This window comes from Leuresthes tenuis, unplaced genomic scaffold, assembly GCF_036924035.1.
Source record: "Leuresthes tenuis unplaced genomic scaffold, fLeuTen1.0.hap1 SCAF_11, whole genome shotgun sequence".
Lineage (NCBI taxonomy): Eukaryota > Metazoa > Chordata > Actinopteri > Atheriniformes > Atherinopsidae > Leuresthes > Leuresthes tenuis.
In genome coordinates this window covers 12,435,481-12,455,047 of record NW_027325365.1, presented here as the reverse complement: position 1 = coordinate 12,455,047, position 19,567 = coordinate 12,435,481, and the positions used below count along the sequence as shown (strand labels likewise).

At 37.5% G+C, this 19,567-nt stretch overlaps 2 protein-coding genes across 5 annotated transcripts in view; one reads left to right on the top strand and one right to left on the bottom strand.

The window, feature by feature from the left end:
• f9a (coagulation factor IXa) overlaps positions 1-19,567 on the bottom strand; it is a 123,486-nt gene that overhangs the window by 72,403 nt on the left and 31,516 nt on the right. The gene's annotated exons all lie outside the window — the stretch shown is intronic.
• Positions 1-19,567, top strand: part of fgf13a (fibroblast growth factor 13a) — a 93,959-nt gene that overhangs the window by 55,223 nt on the left and 19,169 nt on the right. For 2 of the 4 annotated variants that reach the window (XM_072395506.1, XM_072395504.1), the window contains one exon: positions 15,106-15,216. In XM_072395506.1, coding sequence (XP_072251607.1) covers positions 15,106-15,216 — 111 coding nt within the window. Of the gene's footprint in view, positions 1-9,917; positions 10,019-11,246; positions 12,254-15,105; positions 15,217-19,567 lie in introns of those variants that run through there. The other 2 variants (XM_072395507.1, XM_072395505.1) reach the window with 2 other exon arrangements.

Genomic DNA, 19,567 nt, shown 5'->3' with positions numbered 1-19,567 from the left:
GTTAAAGCACACCACATGAACACACTTTCAAAATGTTTGTTGGAGTGACATCAGGAAATTTGCACAGTTCCATTGCAGTGTTTTATGAAGAATACTTTCCTTTCATATTACCTGTTAGGGGATGAACGGAAGAGGGATTTAAGGTGGTATATTGGCATTAATCCTACATTCATTTGGTAGCCTCTAGTATGTCTCAAAGTATGTTGACCACATTGCTTATAACGAAGGAACAGTCTTGATTTCAAGGCTGATGTAAAAAATAAAATAAAAAAATTAAGCTTTTAGCTTCTATAGTCCAGTCAGAGCTTGGATAGCATTGTTTTATTACGGTCTTGGTTATAATTGTAATTCTTGTCATACAGTACACGTGCTCAGACTACAGAGAGTCATTGCTACTTTACTGCTTAGCTTCATTTTCATGCCCCAGTAAGCTCAGCACAGCTCCTCCTACCTGTAATGTTCCAAATACTGGTCAACTATAATCTATTGTCATTATGCTTCCATCGATTTCTTCATGTGGTGACTTTAACATGTACAGGGTATGAAAGTTAAAAGAGGGATATGCTGTGTTTGCTAGGAAACATGACCTATTTACCCACCCACTCCCGTCAGTGGACTCATGTCTCCTGTGGTGTCATTTGCATCATAGTTGATTTGTTCTACTTAATGTTTTTACTGAAATAATCCATGCCAGTCTGAAACCATGCAATCACTATGGCAGATCCAAATATATTCTAATCATTATCATATAATTAGTTCAATGTCAAGTTTAAGACCATGGAACTAAAAGCAGATACATCCATTTATGACTTGCACAGAACCTTTTCTGAATCATTCTGTTACTCTGAGCTGCATCAGGAGATATCACTCAGAAGCAAATGAAATATCCAATACTTTCCTTGAGGACATTCATCAATTGTAAAACAATCAGTGTTTGAGGCCAGATTAGAATCAGCTTCATTACTTTTGACATCCAGTTCACTTCACGGAATGTTTGACCTCATTGCATAATGTTCACAGTTATCCTTGAGGTTGGTTTTGCGGGTTACTCTGAGGGCAGACACCTAATCATTAGCAAAGACAACTCCTCTCATTTCTAGGTTCTCAGATTCTTCCATTATTACATAACTGGTAAAGTCTTGCAGATGTGCTCAAGGTATCCTTTGCTAATATTGCAAATTTGATGCTGGGAGCAAATGGTTGCCTTAAGAACAAGTACCGAATTCAGTGTAAGGAGGTTGTCGCCTTGTGAGATTTCTGTCCTGGAGACCTGGGTTCAACTCCTTTGTGAGCCTGTTTTTTTCACTCAATCTCCCTTTATGAGACTGCAGTTTGAGTCTCTTTTGCACCTCATGTGAGGCTTGTGTTCCTTTTAGTTTTGCTTTCATTCATTGTTGGGTAAGGTCAGCAGTTTTAGATGTGGGGGACAGCTCCCCCCTAAGGATTAGAGATGGGAGGTGAATAGAGAGAAGCTAAGTTGAACAAATAGCTTTTTGTGAGAGCTTTAATTTTTGTCTCAGTTGGAAGCCAGTTTAAGATTCCTGGTATATGAAATGATGCCTCATTTGTCACTCCATTCCTTGACGTGTCTTACAGAAGGCCATATGTAGGACAACATCACTCATATTGCTGTATTCTGGGACAAATACTGTTTATGCCTGATCGGGTATAATTAGCAAAGAGTTATTTATACAAACTTTTGCAGCACATTCCCTTGATTTCTCTTTGATACCAGATGTCCCTATTCACCATGACAAGAGCTCATTTCCTGAGTGTGTTTGACAGATAGGTTGGAGGAGAAAATAAAATCCCAAATGCTATCTCTGTCGTTTTCCCACCATGATAGATAAAGCCAAAGGGCTTCTACTCTACTGACTCACCATCTGTGATTTACTTGTGATTGTCTTGTCATCCATTTTGACAAGAGGGTTCATGCTTTCCTCTTCTGGCTATCTCCTCTCATGGGTAAGATACCTGTTCTGAATGTAGTTTTGATAACAAACACTTCACGTCATATTAGGTTTAGCATAGGTCTAACTTTCTGTGTATCTATTATCCATGTATGTTATGTCCTATCGAATTATCTATACGCACAATAGTTGTGTTTATATGTCGTGTTATGAGATCTTATCTTCCACCTACTCTTAACTGACTAATGGAGAAGCAGTGTGTCATTAACCTACTATGGATCAGCTACACCAAGTAGCATGTGCATTAAGGCAAGTGAACACAGCATACTGTGAACTAAAGTAAGCATTACATTAAGCCTTTGAGTTGCTTTGACCTTGGACCTCTGTCTTCTCTACAAATACACTACGTTCTATATAATCTGAACTGATTATTAAATCAGTATCATACAGAGGCTTTAGATTTGTAAAAGCTTGTGCTTTTTATCACAAAAACAGTCCTTAGTATTCCACACACAACCATCAATTTAAATGAGCATTAAATGATCCCCATTTGGCTTACAACTGTAGTTATGATTCTCTCCCCAGTGGCACCTGAGAAATGCAGGGTCATGTAATGCAGACACATCCAAACAGTGAGACCACATTTCAACTTCTGTCTCCACTAACTGATTGCAAATATTATAAACATGCATCTTTGCATTGTCCTTTGTCATTGCATCTAATTTTTTATTAGTATCTCTGTTTCAAAATCCTGTAAAGTCTGTGACAATGGACTTCTTAGCAGAGAATCACCATCTTTGAAGTCTGAAGAAAAATAAGGGTAATTTTGCTGGAAGACAAGAGGAACAGGGAGCTTCTGAAGGATTACTTCAGCATATACTAGACTGTGCAGGACAGCATTATTCATTCCAAGCAGGCTGCTGTCTGAACTCTTGCCATTTTACACATCGCCTGGTGCCTCTGATTGGGATTTCTCCATGTCATTACAGCCTCGAAACTTATATACACATAAACATGCACTCACTGACACATACACACCAAGAGCAGAGAGCACAATATGTTGAGGCCCACAGTATGCTTCTCTGAAGAAATATTGACTTTACATCCAGTGAAATTAACAAGTGACAACTTTTAGAAACAAAAAAACAAAATATGTAAAATGATCACAATGTAAAAAGACTTTGAAAATCACACATGCTTTTATTTTGCTTTATTCAATGAAAAATAATGCTTTTAGCTTTCAACATTTTCAAAAACACTTGTAGGAGGGTATAGAAGATGTTTTGCTGCTGACATTCAACTTCAGACAACTGTACAAGACTCCTGAGTTCGAGCTCCATCTGACCAAATATTTTCTAGAGTTTTTATACTTTTCAACTTTTATGTCAGTCATTCTTGGTTTAGGTATCAAAGTATGTGATTAGGTGTAGAAATTAAAGATAATACATGGTTGAGTTAGAAATTACATCCTGTTATAGCTGCCCTGTACAAAACAATAAGCAAAAATACTTTTATGGTAAAACTGCTATGTTTTGCACTGTGATTAAATGCAGCTATTATATGAAATACAGCTACTCATTTTGACTTTTGTAAAAGCTCCTACAATAAACAGCTAATTTTGTGTAGTCTCAGTCACTTTCATATCAATAACTAATGTTCTACTGAGAAAAACAGATTGAGGAGAAACATATTGGAAACTTAACATTGAGATTCTGATGATGTTGTTTGTCACTCAGGATGTGCCATTCATTGCAAGAACTTAGCATCAAGCTCCTCTGATTTGGATGTCAAACTATCCCTTGTTAAGATACAGTTTCAATTTCTTTTTTAAAAACTCAGTAATGTTCATCAAGATGATCAATATACTCAATATTTCATAGCCTCAGTGCAACCATAGAAGAAGTAATCATTTTAGTTAAGATAGGGGTTAAAAAGTCAAATATCTGTACTTTGATATATACATAAGCGTTTATTCATAAACATAAATTACGAATAATTGAAATGTCAATTTTTCTAAATGATCATAACCTCACTATGTGTTCCATGTTTGCTGAGAATTTCCTGACTGCAAATAGAATAGAATAGAATAGAAAAACACTTTATTCATCCCCCAGTGGGGGAAATTCAAAAATATGTATCTAATGGCTGAAAATGACTCAACATTGAACCTCATCGTCTGTTTCTGTCATTTTTACAACAAACAAACATACTCAAAGTGTCTGGCAGATGCTCATTTCAATTAGTTTCTTGAGTTCTATAATTCAGTGCCATGATTAGCTTTTGTTGACATATGAAATGGAACTCTATTCTACTCACTTGAGGAACAAAAAGCTTTCCTGTCTTCCTTGTGGCATTATGGCAGTGCTAATTGAGTGGCTAAAACCTTTTGAAGACAGTTACTGTACAAAAGGTTAGAGGTTAGATGACAAATGCCAGGCATCGCATCTGCTCTGGCATTTTCAAGTGAGGCAGAGATTGAACTAGTGATGGTTTAATAAGGAACAAACTGGCACTGAGCTCTTAATGACTTCATCTTAATGAAACGACATGATTAATACATATATTGTTTTCACATTAGCAGACTAATTTGTCCTGTCAGTCAATGGCAATCGCTTCTTAGGCGGATGAAGTTGTATCAGTTGCATTGACATCAAAATATGTTTTGCACGTCATATTACACATCTCAGTAATTCTGCCTTCTAAGCTTGCATTGGGTTTAGTGTCAGCAGGCATGAGTACTTTTCCACACAGATACAATAACTTGGAGGATAATCTTCAAGAGACAAAACTCTTTTTGAATAGTGTTCTTGTAAAGTAAATAGGTTTATTTGGCTAATATCCCATAGTGTTATGAAGAAAATATAAGCTTTCGAACATTTTAGACAGGTTTCAACGCAAAATCACAACTGAAGTTTCATCATTACATTTTCAAACATCAGTCCTCAGTGATGGTTGGCTCTAATGGTGCGCTTGTTTGTCCAAAAGGTTTAGATCATCATGAGCACTCGCTGGAAATAATAGGACTTGTGTCCTCTGGTTTCTATCTGTTTAATCCTTGTCTTCCACGCAAAGAACACAGCCCTGTGGTTTAAAAAGAATGTGATAGATCAGCCAATCATTGGCTGACACTCAGCCATGTCTGTGCTGAAGCCCTTTCCTCTGCTGGATCCTTGAGTAACTGATGGTGTTTTGTTCTGCAAAACCCAACCCCCAATCTGAGTGCGCACACACTCTCCACCACTATCTTTCACACACCCCTCTTACGTATGTGCCGTATCCATGGTAACGTATGGTATCACCATGGCACTGGTGGCCATGCATGCTGCAAGCTGCTGTTGTCGTGGATTTACTGTACCAGTGCGCACTCAAAGAGCAGACAGCTAACAGAATACTACCAAAGGGCTAAATTATTTGAGGAGCAACCCTTTGAGCTCTAAAAGATCAATCCCTTTTCCCCAAATCACACTCTATTTTATATCCCCTGCCCCACTCTCTACCTAAAGATTAAAAATCCTCTTACTGCAGTTTGAGATAATATATCCTTACATAATCAGTGGCACAATCCTTAAGTGCAACTTTGCTCCCTATTAAACCAGCAAGCAAGGTTAACCAGTCGTTCATTGTGCCCTTTCTAAATTAAAAAAATAATCAAGCCCTGGGTGATACCATGACAGTCTTGGGTTATAGCAAGAAGAGATAGCTTTAATTGCGCTGTTATATCTAATAATGCTAAGGTTAACACAGTGCTCAACCTTGGCAGCGCTCAGGCTTTCTTCCCCTTCTTCTCTGATGTTCTCCTCTCTAGAGGCTACAAAAGGAAGATCATCATGGATGATGCTTTGTCTCTTAAGTCCTTTGGTCTTTACACAGCTAGGTGTGTATACAAGTTGAATAGTGTTTTTTTGTGCTGTTGCGATGAAAATATTTAGAAGAAGCAGATGCTAAACTTGAGCCTGTGACACTGTATTCAGGAGCTGACCTTGAGAACCATTTTTAGAATATTGTAAAACAAGCTTCACCAATTTAGGGAGTTTTTGGAGAATGAATTCCAATTTATTTAGCTTGCATGTCTTTGATCTAATCATTAAGGTACATGCATGATTTATTGCACCCATTGCACAATAATGTTGTGACATTATGGTGGATTCTGTCAAACCTGTATGCTTTTAGCTGTTCTCAATGTTTTTCTCACTCTCCAACAGTGTGTATGGATGTGTTTGAGTACAGTATAGTGAATGTGCCCCGGGAGGCCACAGTAGACTGGCATTCTGGAGCACTACATTAATTAATGTACCCATGGCACATTGCTGCACGAGCAGCAAACACAGCACATGTAGGTGTAGTCTGTGTTTGTCTGTGTCCTTGTGTTTTACAGTCTTATCTAATTTTTTTCATCTTCAGACATTCATTACAGAGGTCACATGCTATTTGTATCTGATGTTGTTATTACATATCTAAAAAAAATTTAGATTAGGGATTCTTGCTTTATCCTCTTATATGATTTTATGACAGCATTGGTCTTGAGACTGTCAACAGTTCAAATTAAATATAGATTCGGTCTACTTTTGTCTTGTTAAGGACATGAGATATAAAGAGCTAGAATTTCTTCTTAAACTTAGACAGACAATAGTGACTGAATTATCATAAATCAAAGGCAAAGTATTCGATTTATCATATTCTATTTTTACGGTATCATTTCCATTTGTTCACCGTTTTGCTTTTTGCCTTCTCTGTCCTGTCTTTGGAACCATCTCGAAAAGCACAAACAGCAGAAGAGACACTATCAGGCCTTTAAACGTGTAGTTTCTTTAGGATCTTCTTATGTCTTTGATTAGCATCACTGTTGTAGACTGCAGCCTAACTTTGATCATGTTTCTGTCCTAACTGCCAGTGATAAACCCAGTCACCCTCCTGAAAAACCACAGTACCTGTTTGAGTGACGATGACCTGGATTTATCAGCAGTAGGACAACTGATGCAAAACCCAGGATTAGCGGAGAGAGTTGTCTCAGTGTTTGTTTGTGACTGAATCAAAGGTTTGTATAGTATCAGCCAGGAATATTGTGAGCTGAAGGGTAAATAAGATATGGTGTGTTCATTTTGCAGCTTGCAATAGTACCCAAAAGCGGGATCAGTGGCCACAATAAAGTGATTTCTCCAAATAGCTCTAACATGAAAGGTTAGATTGAATAAGCATACAATGACTCAGGCTGAGTTCTTATGGATTATAGCACATGTTATGAAGAATTTGATCAGTGACCTGTTATATCCTGTGGATGGCAGCATTGTTATTCCAGTAGATACCACATTTACTCAGGTAGAAATGTTTCATTACAGGATAAAGGTGATCACTAAAAGCGATCAGGACAGGTCTACAATGACTCGCTGTGAGCCTTCTCTGTATGAAGACAAGTGAGATAAGTGACTGAGCCACCGATTACCCTAACTAAAGGGGTTGAGGGTTCAAGTTTTTCCTCTCATTTGTCACATTTGTCTGCAGCAACATATTGTATTACAACCCTGGCAAACACCACATAGCCGCAGTAAGTGTGGATGCAATTTAGTGTCTTAGCAGATGGTGAAACCGTCATGAAACATAATCTTTTGATTCATGTTCATGGGCGCAGCTTTTTATACTGGAGTACAGTAATAATACTACCAAGAAAGAGTATTTACCAGGCAAAAAAAAATAAAAAGTTTATATTTGGACACTTGACAGCATGGCATGTAGACTTATACATGTTACTGTAACTCATTTGGCTGAGTTTTGTCTCCTGTAATGTTATACTGCTCACACTTTTTTCATGTTAAACTTTTGATAAAACTCTCAGGTTCACATGCTATTTGGTAAGATTTAAGCACCAAAACTAATTGGTTAAGTTAAGGCATGAGAGTTACTTAGCGTGAGGAAAGAATCATAACTTTTCAAAGAATAGAGCCTTTCACATCTGCAACCAGGCAGAAATCTTATATCTCTGCGTGTTCATATATCTGACTAATGGCCCATTTGCAAAAGACACAGTTCTTGTCCAAAATGATTGTTGTTTTATGTTTATTTCACCATTCACTACAACACTGGGTTGCATGATGTGATATGCCAGGACCTTTCATGTATCATTGTCATGTGTCATTTCTTGGCTTCCATTCCATCACTTCACTAAAACCTGGAAAAAAAGGGAAAAAATCCTTAAAAACAGCAGCAAATTAAACTTGACAGAGTACTGAATGGAGTTATTTTTGTGCTTAAAATCTGCATCATCATGTGCGACATTAGCTTGCTATCTTCTGTTTTTTTCCCCTCTCTGAGGTATTTTTGGTGCCACACAAAGAGGGAGAAAGACAGCCACAAGAAATATTACTTTGATTAAAATCCATTTCTTAAAATAGCATATGCAATAAAATACAGAATGAAATTATTAGAAAAATGACAAGCTTGTACTATAATAACTTTGTAATTCTGACATAAAGCCAAAATAACATTTCTGTAAAGACTAGTACAAGCTTGAAAGTACCTTTAGAATCCATATGTTTTTGAGTGAGGGAGTTGAAGGGGTTAGTCCTTTCCCAGGAGCGTCATCAGTGGAGGATGTCAGTGATAGTAAAAGGAGAAAAACTGTCTGGAGATTCAGACCTTACGAAGCCACAAAAATAAATTAATCTTTCATGAGTGCAGAAAGGCTGACTGCACAGTACTTCATTATTGCTCTGTCTCAGAGGGATTGTTTTTACTCAGTCATGTATTGATTTGTTTTTACTTATTTGTTTATACTTATATGATATCATTATTGACGTGCTTAAAAAATTTAAATGCATAGATAAATAAATAAATAAACGTAAGGCATAGGCTGTTTCACTGTTAATATGATACAGGTCTGTAAACTAAAAAGAAAGGGAGCATAGTTACAGTCATTTCTTTAAACTGTAAATCCCTTTGAATACTGGTGACATTAGTGAAATATAACAACATTTAGGCTCTCATTTTATGTTAAACAGCAAAAAGAGTCCAGTCACTAATTTAGTTTTAAACAGTAAAAATCAAAGGTTTGTTAAATTACAAAAGCAAGTTCTGGTTCAATGTTTTGAGACCTATTGTGTATTAGTGTGCAGTAAGTTGAATTAAAATCATTTTAATGGCAATATTAGAACACTGGATCTAGGTTTTCCATTTTAGTTGCATAATGCACAGTGCTTTTTATGACCAGTCCAATTGCTCCACCTAGTGTTCAAAGCAATACATCTCAGTTGGTGAGGGCACTCTTATTTTGTATCACGGCTGATTGGCCGTAGATCGCATCATTTAATCTGTTTTCACTTCGAGGCCTGTCTGTACTCAAGCCTCAAAGACTATATCAGTATAATCCATATTTATGCCATTGATACTTGGACTAATTTCAAATAGAAATGTAAAAGCAATGCCAGAGGAGACCACACTTCATGGATAGCATGTGCTGAGCTAGTTATTCATTTTGCTCAAAATACTGTAAACCAACGTTAGAGTTGTTGCCGACATGTTTTAGGAAAAGTGCCTCTACAATTTCAAAGCACAGAAAATTATTTTTGTAAAATCACTCCGTCTAATGCAAAGCCTGCCATTGTCTCATCGATATTTTCAGCTGAAAGTGGAAAGGGCCGTATAACTAGTTTAGTCAACGCATTATCGGATCATTTTACATCACTTTTGTAATTTGAGAGCAAAGTCTTCTGTGCCCTTAGAAGGAAGTACAATCCCAGCCTGCATTTTGGTTTGTTTTCCACCAATCTGCCCCCCCACCCCACCCCACCACATCCCTCCATCAGATCTCAGCAATACATTGAACACATGCCAATGTCTACCGGATCAACAAGACCTCCAAATTAATGTTTAATGAGCATTTTAAGAGTCATAATGGCATGTCACTAATGTCCTGTAATGATCTTCCTGTTGGTGGCCACGCCTCAATGCTTTCTTCTCGACTACGCCTCTGACAGTTGTCTGACAATGGTTTGAACTTTACTGAATCGAGCATCCTCGCCATCACTTCAGTACCTAAGGAGTAGAACTGTTCAAGTCATTGCTTTAGCTTCACTATAGAGAAAAGATGACTTTCCCCCTCAGAAAATCTACTTCAGGTAGGCTGTTGTTCTCGTTTTTTTTTTTTTGTTTGTTTTTAGTGTTGTTTAGACAAAGCTTCTCGAATTATTGTTGTAAAATGGGTTACAGTGTGTCTGGTGAAGCTAATTGTCTTGTTCATTATTGTTTATTGTGCTGACTAGATTTTGGTTAACTTCTGAAGTCGTTTGTCATGTTGCTGTCCATGGTGCTGAAGAGGAGATTCTGAATTAATCTTCGTTTAAATGCTGCGGAGTTTTGAGTCAGATTTATTTTATATTTGTAATGTTTAGTTTAGGGTATTTATACTTCATATTTGCTGAACAAATACTCCTTTCAATTTAACACTGTTATTGATGCTTTATAATTAATCATAATGTCCTTACATTGAGGTGTGGTATTAACACTTTTGTATGAGTAAATAAATAAAAAGGTAACAGTTTTTATTTAGGACTGTAGATGGCACCATCGGTTAGTCTGTTAAATGTGCTAAATCCAGTGCGGAGTAAAGGGAAAGGACCGACAAGGCTACAGTGTCGGTACAAAACTCTGGGGTCTGTAGCAATGAAAGATGGTTGATCACACTTTTAACCCTATACCATTTTCATTGTAATAATTATTTTCATAATTTACCAGTGGTGTTCTGTTGTCGGGGTTAAAGTTACAGACACCTCAAAAAGTGGAAAGGCATAACATTTTATGTTTTGTCATAAAATAAAGGGGTTTTGGTAAATATTAATTGTTTGCGGATTAAGGCATTGGAATCTAAAATCCACAAGCGCGTTTATATGTATATTACCTTTATATTTGCATGAACATGAAGTGCCACTCGCATCTGACGATATCAGCTTGCTGTTTTATTACTCAGATAATCTGCATGCTTAAAAATACATTGTAATTAATTATTAAACGTATTTCAATCATCATAGTTAATATTTAGCTTTTTATATGCTCGCTATATATGCAATTGGGCGTGTTCCTCACAATTACTCGACTTATCTTTTCTAAGTCACAAAGTAGTCTGAACTGCAGTTCTGTGGTATCCTCTCACTCTCTTTCACTTTCTCCCCTTTGCTACCCACCCGCCCCCACGCATTTTACGCCCCTTTCTCTTGATAATTAATCAGAACTATTCCACGTGAAAGCTTGTGTGGAGTTACTCATGTTCTACCTGTGCACACTGACTGTGTTTGTGTCTTTAGTTAGACTCCCTGTCCTACCCCTCCTCCTCGCTGCTCGTTCTCCAGGTTGTAGGTGGGATGCTCTAAGCAGCAGGGCTGAGTTTGTGTTCGCGCTGCGCTCGGATAGCTACTGATTCAGCATGAGGCGCTTCCTGCAATTACCTGACGTTACTTCGCTTCAAGAAAGGACACGACGATAACAGCGGATCCCCGAAGTGATCCGTTGACATCGCATGCGTTGCTTTTTTTTTAAACGAGATATTAATCCGTTTCTCAATGCCGTTTCAGGGAGGTGTGAAGGGAACCAGGTAGAGAGTGGTGCAAACCCTCTCCCGACTTCTGCAAACAGGTGTTTCCATCCTCTGGCTTGGCACTCCGCGTCATTCACGACTATCTGCTCGAGCGATAACCATGTGCGCGGCTGTTTAGTTTAGTGGGACGATGTAAAACCGTTAACAGAGACTGGGTTTTATGCATTGTGATACCAAGAAAATGTTGGAGGAACATGCGACGTGCTCCAGTCAAAGTCTTTCGGGTGAAACGTGTATTTTTAATTGTTTTTTATCAAATCTCACTTTTCTCTTGGAGATACAGCGGACAATTCCCGAATAACGCCTATGTTAATCAAATATTTGTTCTTTTGGACATGATCTAGGCTTACTGGCTTTACTGCACCACTGGGACGGCTCCATTCTGTTGTTTGGTGCACTTTGCTTTTTTTTTTTTTTTTTTTTTTTTACTTAGAGCATCGTTTCAGTTGCCTTAGATTGTTCCCTCTGGGTTAGGGTTGACATTTCCCCTCAGAATCCTATCATTCAGATTTGAAGGGCTGAATACATTCAGGCTTCTCTGGAAGTTTTTTCCAGAGTGCTGCCAAACTGGCTATGGCGGCAGCTATTGCCAGCTCCCTCATAAGGCAGAAAAGGCAGGCGAGGGAGCGGGAGAAGTCTAATGCCTGCCGCTGCGTTAGCAGCCCCAGTAAAACCAAAGGAAGCTGTGAAAAACCCAGTCGTCTGAACGTTTTCTCACGGGTGAAGCTCTTTGGTTCCAAGAAGAGGCGAAGGAGACGACCAGGTCTGTTTTGCAATTTTAATAGACTTGTGTCCACTTGATCACCAACTCTACATCTACTGTAGGGTGTCATTACATTTAAAAGTCATTTACAGAAGATACTGCTCAATTCCTTTGAAGGTACGGGCTTTGTCAAAGTTTCTGATTGAAAGAGGGAACAGCCATTCAGTCCACAGAGAATTTCCCTTTGACGCTTCAGATTGTAGCTATAAACTGATGCTAAACCATTCACTGACCATTCAAATCAGATTTTAGAATTTATGTAACTTTCGAAAATGATAATAAAAATTCAAAAGGTCTAAGCAGGCTTAACACATTAACTTTGTAAAGCCAGGGACAAAGTAACTGAAATACATTTTCATAATCCACCGAAAAATGAATCAGAGAATGGTTGACATGCACATCTGAATAAGCAGTTTTAGAGTTGGTAGCAGACCTTTACTAAGCTCCAAATCTTCCTCTTTTTTGCATAATTTTGCAAAGATCCTGAAAAAGAAGAACATAAAACAAATCAGATTGGCAAAAATAAAAGTTGTAAGTATTGTTTTACCCTCATCATACATATAAACCTAGTAATGGAATAGCATCTCATACTATTGCAGTGACACAGAAGTATCTCTGTAGCCTAAAGCGAACATTCGCTTTGTGCAAAAGTAGTCCTGGATGCATATCTGATCTAATCACATCTTAATCAGGTCCAAAGCTTACATGTTTTAACTAGTGAGAGTTTCTTGATATTTCTGGACATGGTGTCTGCATAAAGTCTTTGTTTTCTTTCCATAAGGAATCTTTGTTGTTACATCAATTTAATTATTTCTAAAGTTTTTTTTTTAAACTCTCTGTGTGATGCGATTGGGTGTGAGGGTGAATGTTTATATAACAGTTTAACTGCCCTACAGTTTTTGCACCCTCTTTACCTCCAAGAAGCAGACGTAGTCAACAACTTCCATCCTAAATAGAAACATTCTGTTTGCTGTTTGGTGTATTTTCATGAGTATGTCCATGAGGTGTACATTAGACACTAATGTGTGTACAGAAAATCGGTTATTTTTTTCCAGTTTTAATAACTTCATAATAAACATGCAAAGTTTTACATCATCCCTGCTGTATGGATTGAACAAACTTTTTAACTTTAGTAAAGCTAGCACTGGCTGTGTTGAAAAGTATGTGCGTTGAGAGGATAGATGAAAGGTGTGGTTAACCACAGTTAAGAACACTCCACTAGAGACAGTAACCAGATAATGGAAGGCACTTAGATCTTATTGGAGAAAATGCTGATGTAACACATACGATATGAACAGCACTAACAGGAAAATGCACAAGGGAATTCTTTTCATGGAGGACATGAACAGGAAATAATTATTGACACAACTGCCTTATGTGATCTTACACAGGCTGAGCGAGATTACTTTAGAAGAAAACTCAAGATATTTGGTTTAAACGCTCTGAAAGTACTCTTTTTTTGCTTGTATAATTTTAAAGAAATGGAAACAAGGTTTGCTCCATGGTTAACCTGCTATCTCAGTTTCACTAAGTAATACACAAACTGAAATGAAAAAATGGGAACGAGAACATGACATATGCTTTGGGGAAGACACCTTGAATTTTAAGAGGGAAAAGTGACTTATTTGAATGGATTTGTGACCTCTTTACCCAGCTTATAGGGATCATTAATGTATTATATTTGTACATATTGTTGGTGATAAGATATTTAGTTATATTAGTTAGATGACAAAACATCATCAATCATTGCTTTGCTCTTTGTTGTCATGAGCAGTGCAGATGTCTGATTTTTAATGTGATTTTTAATGAGACTCCAAATTCCACAACTGATGTGAAATCGCACAATTTTCTAAGTTAATGTTGTCTCTTTCTACTTTCTTGTTTGCCTATTTTTGCCATGTCCTTGCTTTTAGTGTAGTTCTTATCCTTTGTCATAAATTTGTGTGAGACATTTTTTATCTCATTTTATTTAACAAGATTGCTCAGTTGTTGTTTTTTGGACCCATTGAACGCTAAAGCGCTTGTTGTTTCATAACTTTGTTTCACGTGAATGTCAAAATTCTGTTGAAACGTTTGGCACTCTATTCTTCTTGTGTCCACTTAATGCAGTCATACACTATTATGTTGATAAAGATTTTTTTTGTTACCTTTCTTACAGTAGAAAATGACAATAAGCATGGAGAGAAAAAGGGGGGTAATGTGGAAAACAGTCATCTTAGATCTCTGTGCCACATGGCACCACCATGAGTCATTTTTGATAATGATATACTTTGCGCTTGTCCATCTATAGTCTTATTTATCTTAAGTTGAGCCACAGGGGGTGTCTTTTTAGTCACTTCTGCTGTAGAGAATGTAGATGATTTAAAGAAAAGACAGAAACGGTTTACCAGTGCGCATTTGATACATGAACAAAGCAACACAAGTCAAACCTGTTCTTACAATCTTCCTGTTTAAATGCTTTAAGTTAATTAAGTGGCAAAAAAACATGACTGTGGGGTCAAGCTAAAAAAATGAAATTCTCTCCTGAAAAACACAATTACATTAGAATGCCTCTACATCTGTTTTCTACGAAAGACTTACATTTTAACAGGAACTTTTCTTCATACGATTTTCTCTGCTATGTTCAAACTTGACTGACAGTTCACAGCCAGTTGTCATAACTGCTCCTCCTTGAACATCTATGCTCCACCAAGACTTGATTTATTTTTTTGGGCTTCAGTAATGTTCAAATTGATGACAAGCAGCAAAGCACAAGTTTCACTATATCCCATTATAGGGTTCCATATGTCATCACCGTGTGCCTTGTTTCATTCTCACGTCTCTGTGTCTCTGCTTTCTCTCTGCTTCCATAGAGCCCCAGCTGAAGGGGATTGTAACGAAGCTGTACAGTCGACAAGGCTTCCACCTGCAGCTGCAGGCAGATGGAACCATTGATGGAACAAAGGAGGAGGACAGTGGTTACAGTAAGTTTCCCACCAAGACTTCCTCCACAGATTTCATATTTAAATTGGAAATATGTATTGATATCACCATGTTCATATCATGTTAATATTAATATCAACATGGTGAGAGGTTGCCTTGATAATAATAATAACAATAATACAGCATTCAAACGTGTCTTAAGATACATACACATACATATATATATATATATTGTATATACATTGTATAAATACATACGTAATATTGATGAAGGGGACCTTTCACCATGTTGATATCCATCCCAACAACCAAAGACAGGTGACAGGCCTGCTCCAGTTAAAAACCAAGTAACAATCTGTCAGCTTTAGTTGATGTGATTTTCTTATGTTTGATTATAAATGCTAAATTCCCCCTTTGAAGCTGAACAACATTTAGACTAGTTCAGTGTGTCATAGTATATAGAAAACCCCTAAGTCAGTCTGTGTCAATGTATTAAATAAGTACTGAGAATTTACTGAAAATACTGAGTTTAATTTGATCCAGTCAAAATCATATTTTACTCATTTGAACGCAAACCACAAATGATAGCTTTTTACTCTCCTACACAGTGCCTCAATCGTGAGACAGTTTCATCTTAGACTATGCATTGATGCATCCCCATCATAGCCACAACACCCACCAGCTCTTTGTTTTCCAATAGATTTGAGAGGAGATCTGTGGAACAGTAACAGCACATCCACTTGTCTGGTAACAATGCAGCAGAAATGGATCACTTCAGAATTAGACAGTGAAATAAACACTTTACGTTAGAGCAATACAGTGGTTAGTAATTAGGTATGATTTACTTAGTCCAGAATTATATTGTTGAGAAAAAAGATCTGCATGGTACACTAAACAGTGTTGACGTAATACTTTGTAAGTTATCCCACTAAGCAGGTAAGAAACACATCTGGAGACTCCCAATTAGTACCTTTGTAGTAATTTAGTCCTTTGGGGGTGATGTGTCTTAGGTATAAACAGCAGGTCTGTGCAAGTGAGATGTGGTCTTAGTAGAGCAACACCATGTACTTGTGTGTGGAACTTGTATTTTCAATAAGATAATTCTAATAATGAATCCCAAACTGAGCAGAAGTGAGCAGCAAGTTGAAATAAAGACACTAACATGATACTGCAACATCTTATGCATGCATTATACACAAACACAATTATAGCAAGATGCTCAACTTCACACATTGACTACCCCACCCGTCATATTTGTGCGGTCTTTCTTTTCTATTGAGTTATATAACAACTGGCCTGCATTGGCAGTTTATGAGGAGAAAATTAAAGAGTGCTGCTGAACAGGAAAAGCAGAAAGAGTGAAGCTCTTTACACTGCTCCAAAAATAGCGTTGTTAGGCACTGGGTGCGCTTGTCTCCATGGTGACGGAGAGTGCAGTCCTCTTGGAGCTAGTGGTGTCTTATGATGGTGGGAGAGGACCTCCTCAGATGTGCATATACACACATGCACTCACTCACATTTAATCTTTGCCACTGTAGCTTAGCAGACAGGCTCTGGCTATTTCACAGTTGTAGTAAATGTTGGATATTTCTATGACATTTTCATTACAAAGAAAAACAGCAGAAATAACCAAAGTTAAATAAATGCTGAGGATTTCTCTCTTATTTTACATGTCAGCTGTTTTCCTATGTTGCTTCACAACTGAACAAACCCATGGTTCTCTACAAAAAAAGAGCATCTAAATCTGACCTTAAATTCGTTGCAGCTTAAATTCGTTCACTTACTAAACTTATCAAGTTTATTTCACAAATTAAGCAATGTAATTTTATTTAAGTTACCAATTCAATCTTCAAAGTCAAAGCCATTTCAGCCCTGGACTTATCAGACTATACAAGTGAATTCTAATGTTGAGACAGCACCTTACTGTTTGGCTCTATAACTTTATCCCATTCTTCGTATTCAAGCATTGATAATTGCAAGCATGCCTGTCCCAGAATGACATTGGTAATGTCACAAACAAGACTCAGATTGACTGTCACGTTGAATTGGCGATGTCTCGTCGCTGTTAGTGGGTGGAACTGAAACAATCGGGAAATCTGTCCCTCAGGCTCCCTCACTCCTTTATTCCGTGTGCCTCTGTGCACCAGGAAATGTCCCCGTGTGGGTGGTCCTGTCATCCTCTTCAGTGTGTTCAGGTGTTTCCAGGAGCGAGGAAGTAATTGAGTTTCCCCACTCGAAAATCTCCATCAGAGCACCGGCTGGTAATCTTTTTAAAATGAGGCAGAGTGCAGATGTGTACGTGCGCATCGTGGTGGAAGTATCAAGGGAGAGAACTCAGTTGAGTAATGCAAAGCGAGAAGGGGTGCAGTTATAAAGCAATATGTTTAAGAGGAAGGGAGACATTAAATCATCAAGTCTTTACTATGCTGCATACAAGAAAAAAAAGAACTGAAAGAAATCTGTGATTTTTGGTGATGAGTCTGAGTTCTGTTTAAATGAATTTAGGGAAATTATATATGGTAAACAGACAATGGGCCTCATGCAAGAACGTTTTCATATTTTATTCTAAATTTCTCTCTTAACTTCAGAAAAAGTAAACGACCTGCGTAAATGATGAATGCCACCCGTGTGTATTTAAGTGCACATGCATGAAGATAGTGAATTTCACGCCCAAAATAATACCATATAAGGCTATGCTTCCTCTCTCCTGTGCCAGGAAGTGTTGAGTGTTGATTCATGAGAATGGCATCAAGGCGCAAAAATAACAACTTTACGGGCTCTGAGATTGGAGTTCTGCTGTCAGAGATACAAAAAGAAAAATCTGTCAATTTTAGCAGTGTAGCAAAGAATTTTAGCAAAGCCAAGAAAGCAATTACAAGTGTGCTGTTAATTCCGTGTCACCTGTAGTTCGTAATGTCACCGAAATAAAGAAGATATGGTTTGATATGAAAATGGCTTAAAAAAAAAAAAAAAAAAAAAAAACGCCTCACATCATCATGATGGCACTTTGATGGGGCGGTCCATGGGAGTCTTCTGGCACAACACCTTCAGGTCTGCCTGGGCTGGTTCAGTTAGTGGGAGACCCTCATTCATGGCAATATTGTGCAAAACGCAACATGCCTTATATAGAGCAGTCCCTTAATTCTCTTAAATAACTCGTACGCATGACTTAAGAACAAATCTGTTCGTAGGGACGGTTCTTGCACGAGGCCCATTGTTATTAGTCCATCTCAGCAGAAATAAAACTTTATTTTTATTTTTTTTGCCATAGTGTCTGCTTTTTGTTGGTGACAGTAAAGATCCATCAGTTTTTTATACTCACTTGGCAAAATATTTGACATGAGGTTGTTCGCTACATAAAAGGAAAAGAACACTGCAAAATATGCCTAAAAATATTGCATTTATATCGAGGGTTTAGATAAAAGGTCCTATTAGTTTGAGATTTTTAGAATCAGCATCCATTAGCAGCATGTGTAAGGAAAGATACACCAATCTGTCGGTTTGAAAGCTTCAGGATATAGTGAGGTAAATACTATAAAACCATTTTTGTATTTGATAGAGGGGCTTCCCAATTATAGTAAAACAAATTGCCACAGTATATCTTCCAATACATTTGAACTTTTTTTCAGTTTTATCTATCCTGTAGACTAGCACTATCCATGTTTGATTATAAAGCTTCCATTACATTGATTAATTTCCTGCGCCATTCTGTTTCATTTCATGTTTCCCTTCCTGGCAAAGTAGCTGGAATGCCTGTCTTCTACTATATGTCATTAAGGTGCCTCTGCAGTCAGTCTGTCATCCATCTATGTTCCCACACTCACACACACAAACAGCAAGTTATACTGCTGTTGATTGTGGTATTTGTAAAGCAAACTCCAAAAAAAAAAGACCATCAGGCCAACTTGGCTTTTCTCAAGCTCAGTAATGATAAGCATTTACTTATCTTTACTCTAATAAGGGAAATATCTCACTTGTGAACACGGATCATATATTGACTAATGAATACATGAGAATGTTTAATAAATGCTAGTATGTTTTTACAGAGTCTGTTTTTCTCTGGTGCCCAAAGTAGAACTCCATGGCGTTCAGTAGCTATGATCACAACCAAAAGATATTCAAACCCTTCTAAACTAAAAGCCTGCCACAAAGAAAATCAGTCTAATAACTCTTCTGAACGTCTCCACAGTAAGTCACTTTTGATATAAGCAAGAGATAAATCAATGTAAGGTAATAAACACACTCACAGGGAAGTCATCTCTGTGTCTCCACAGCTTCACACACGCTGCAATGATACATAGCTGATCCAGCCTACATTGAGCGGATGCTATCTGTAGTAAAAAGTGAAGTATGAAAGAATTGTGGAGAGTTGCACTGTACTGTACCATATCA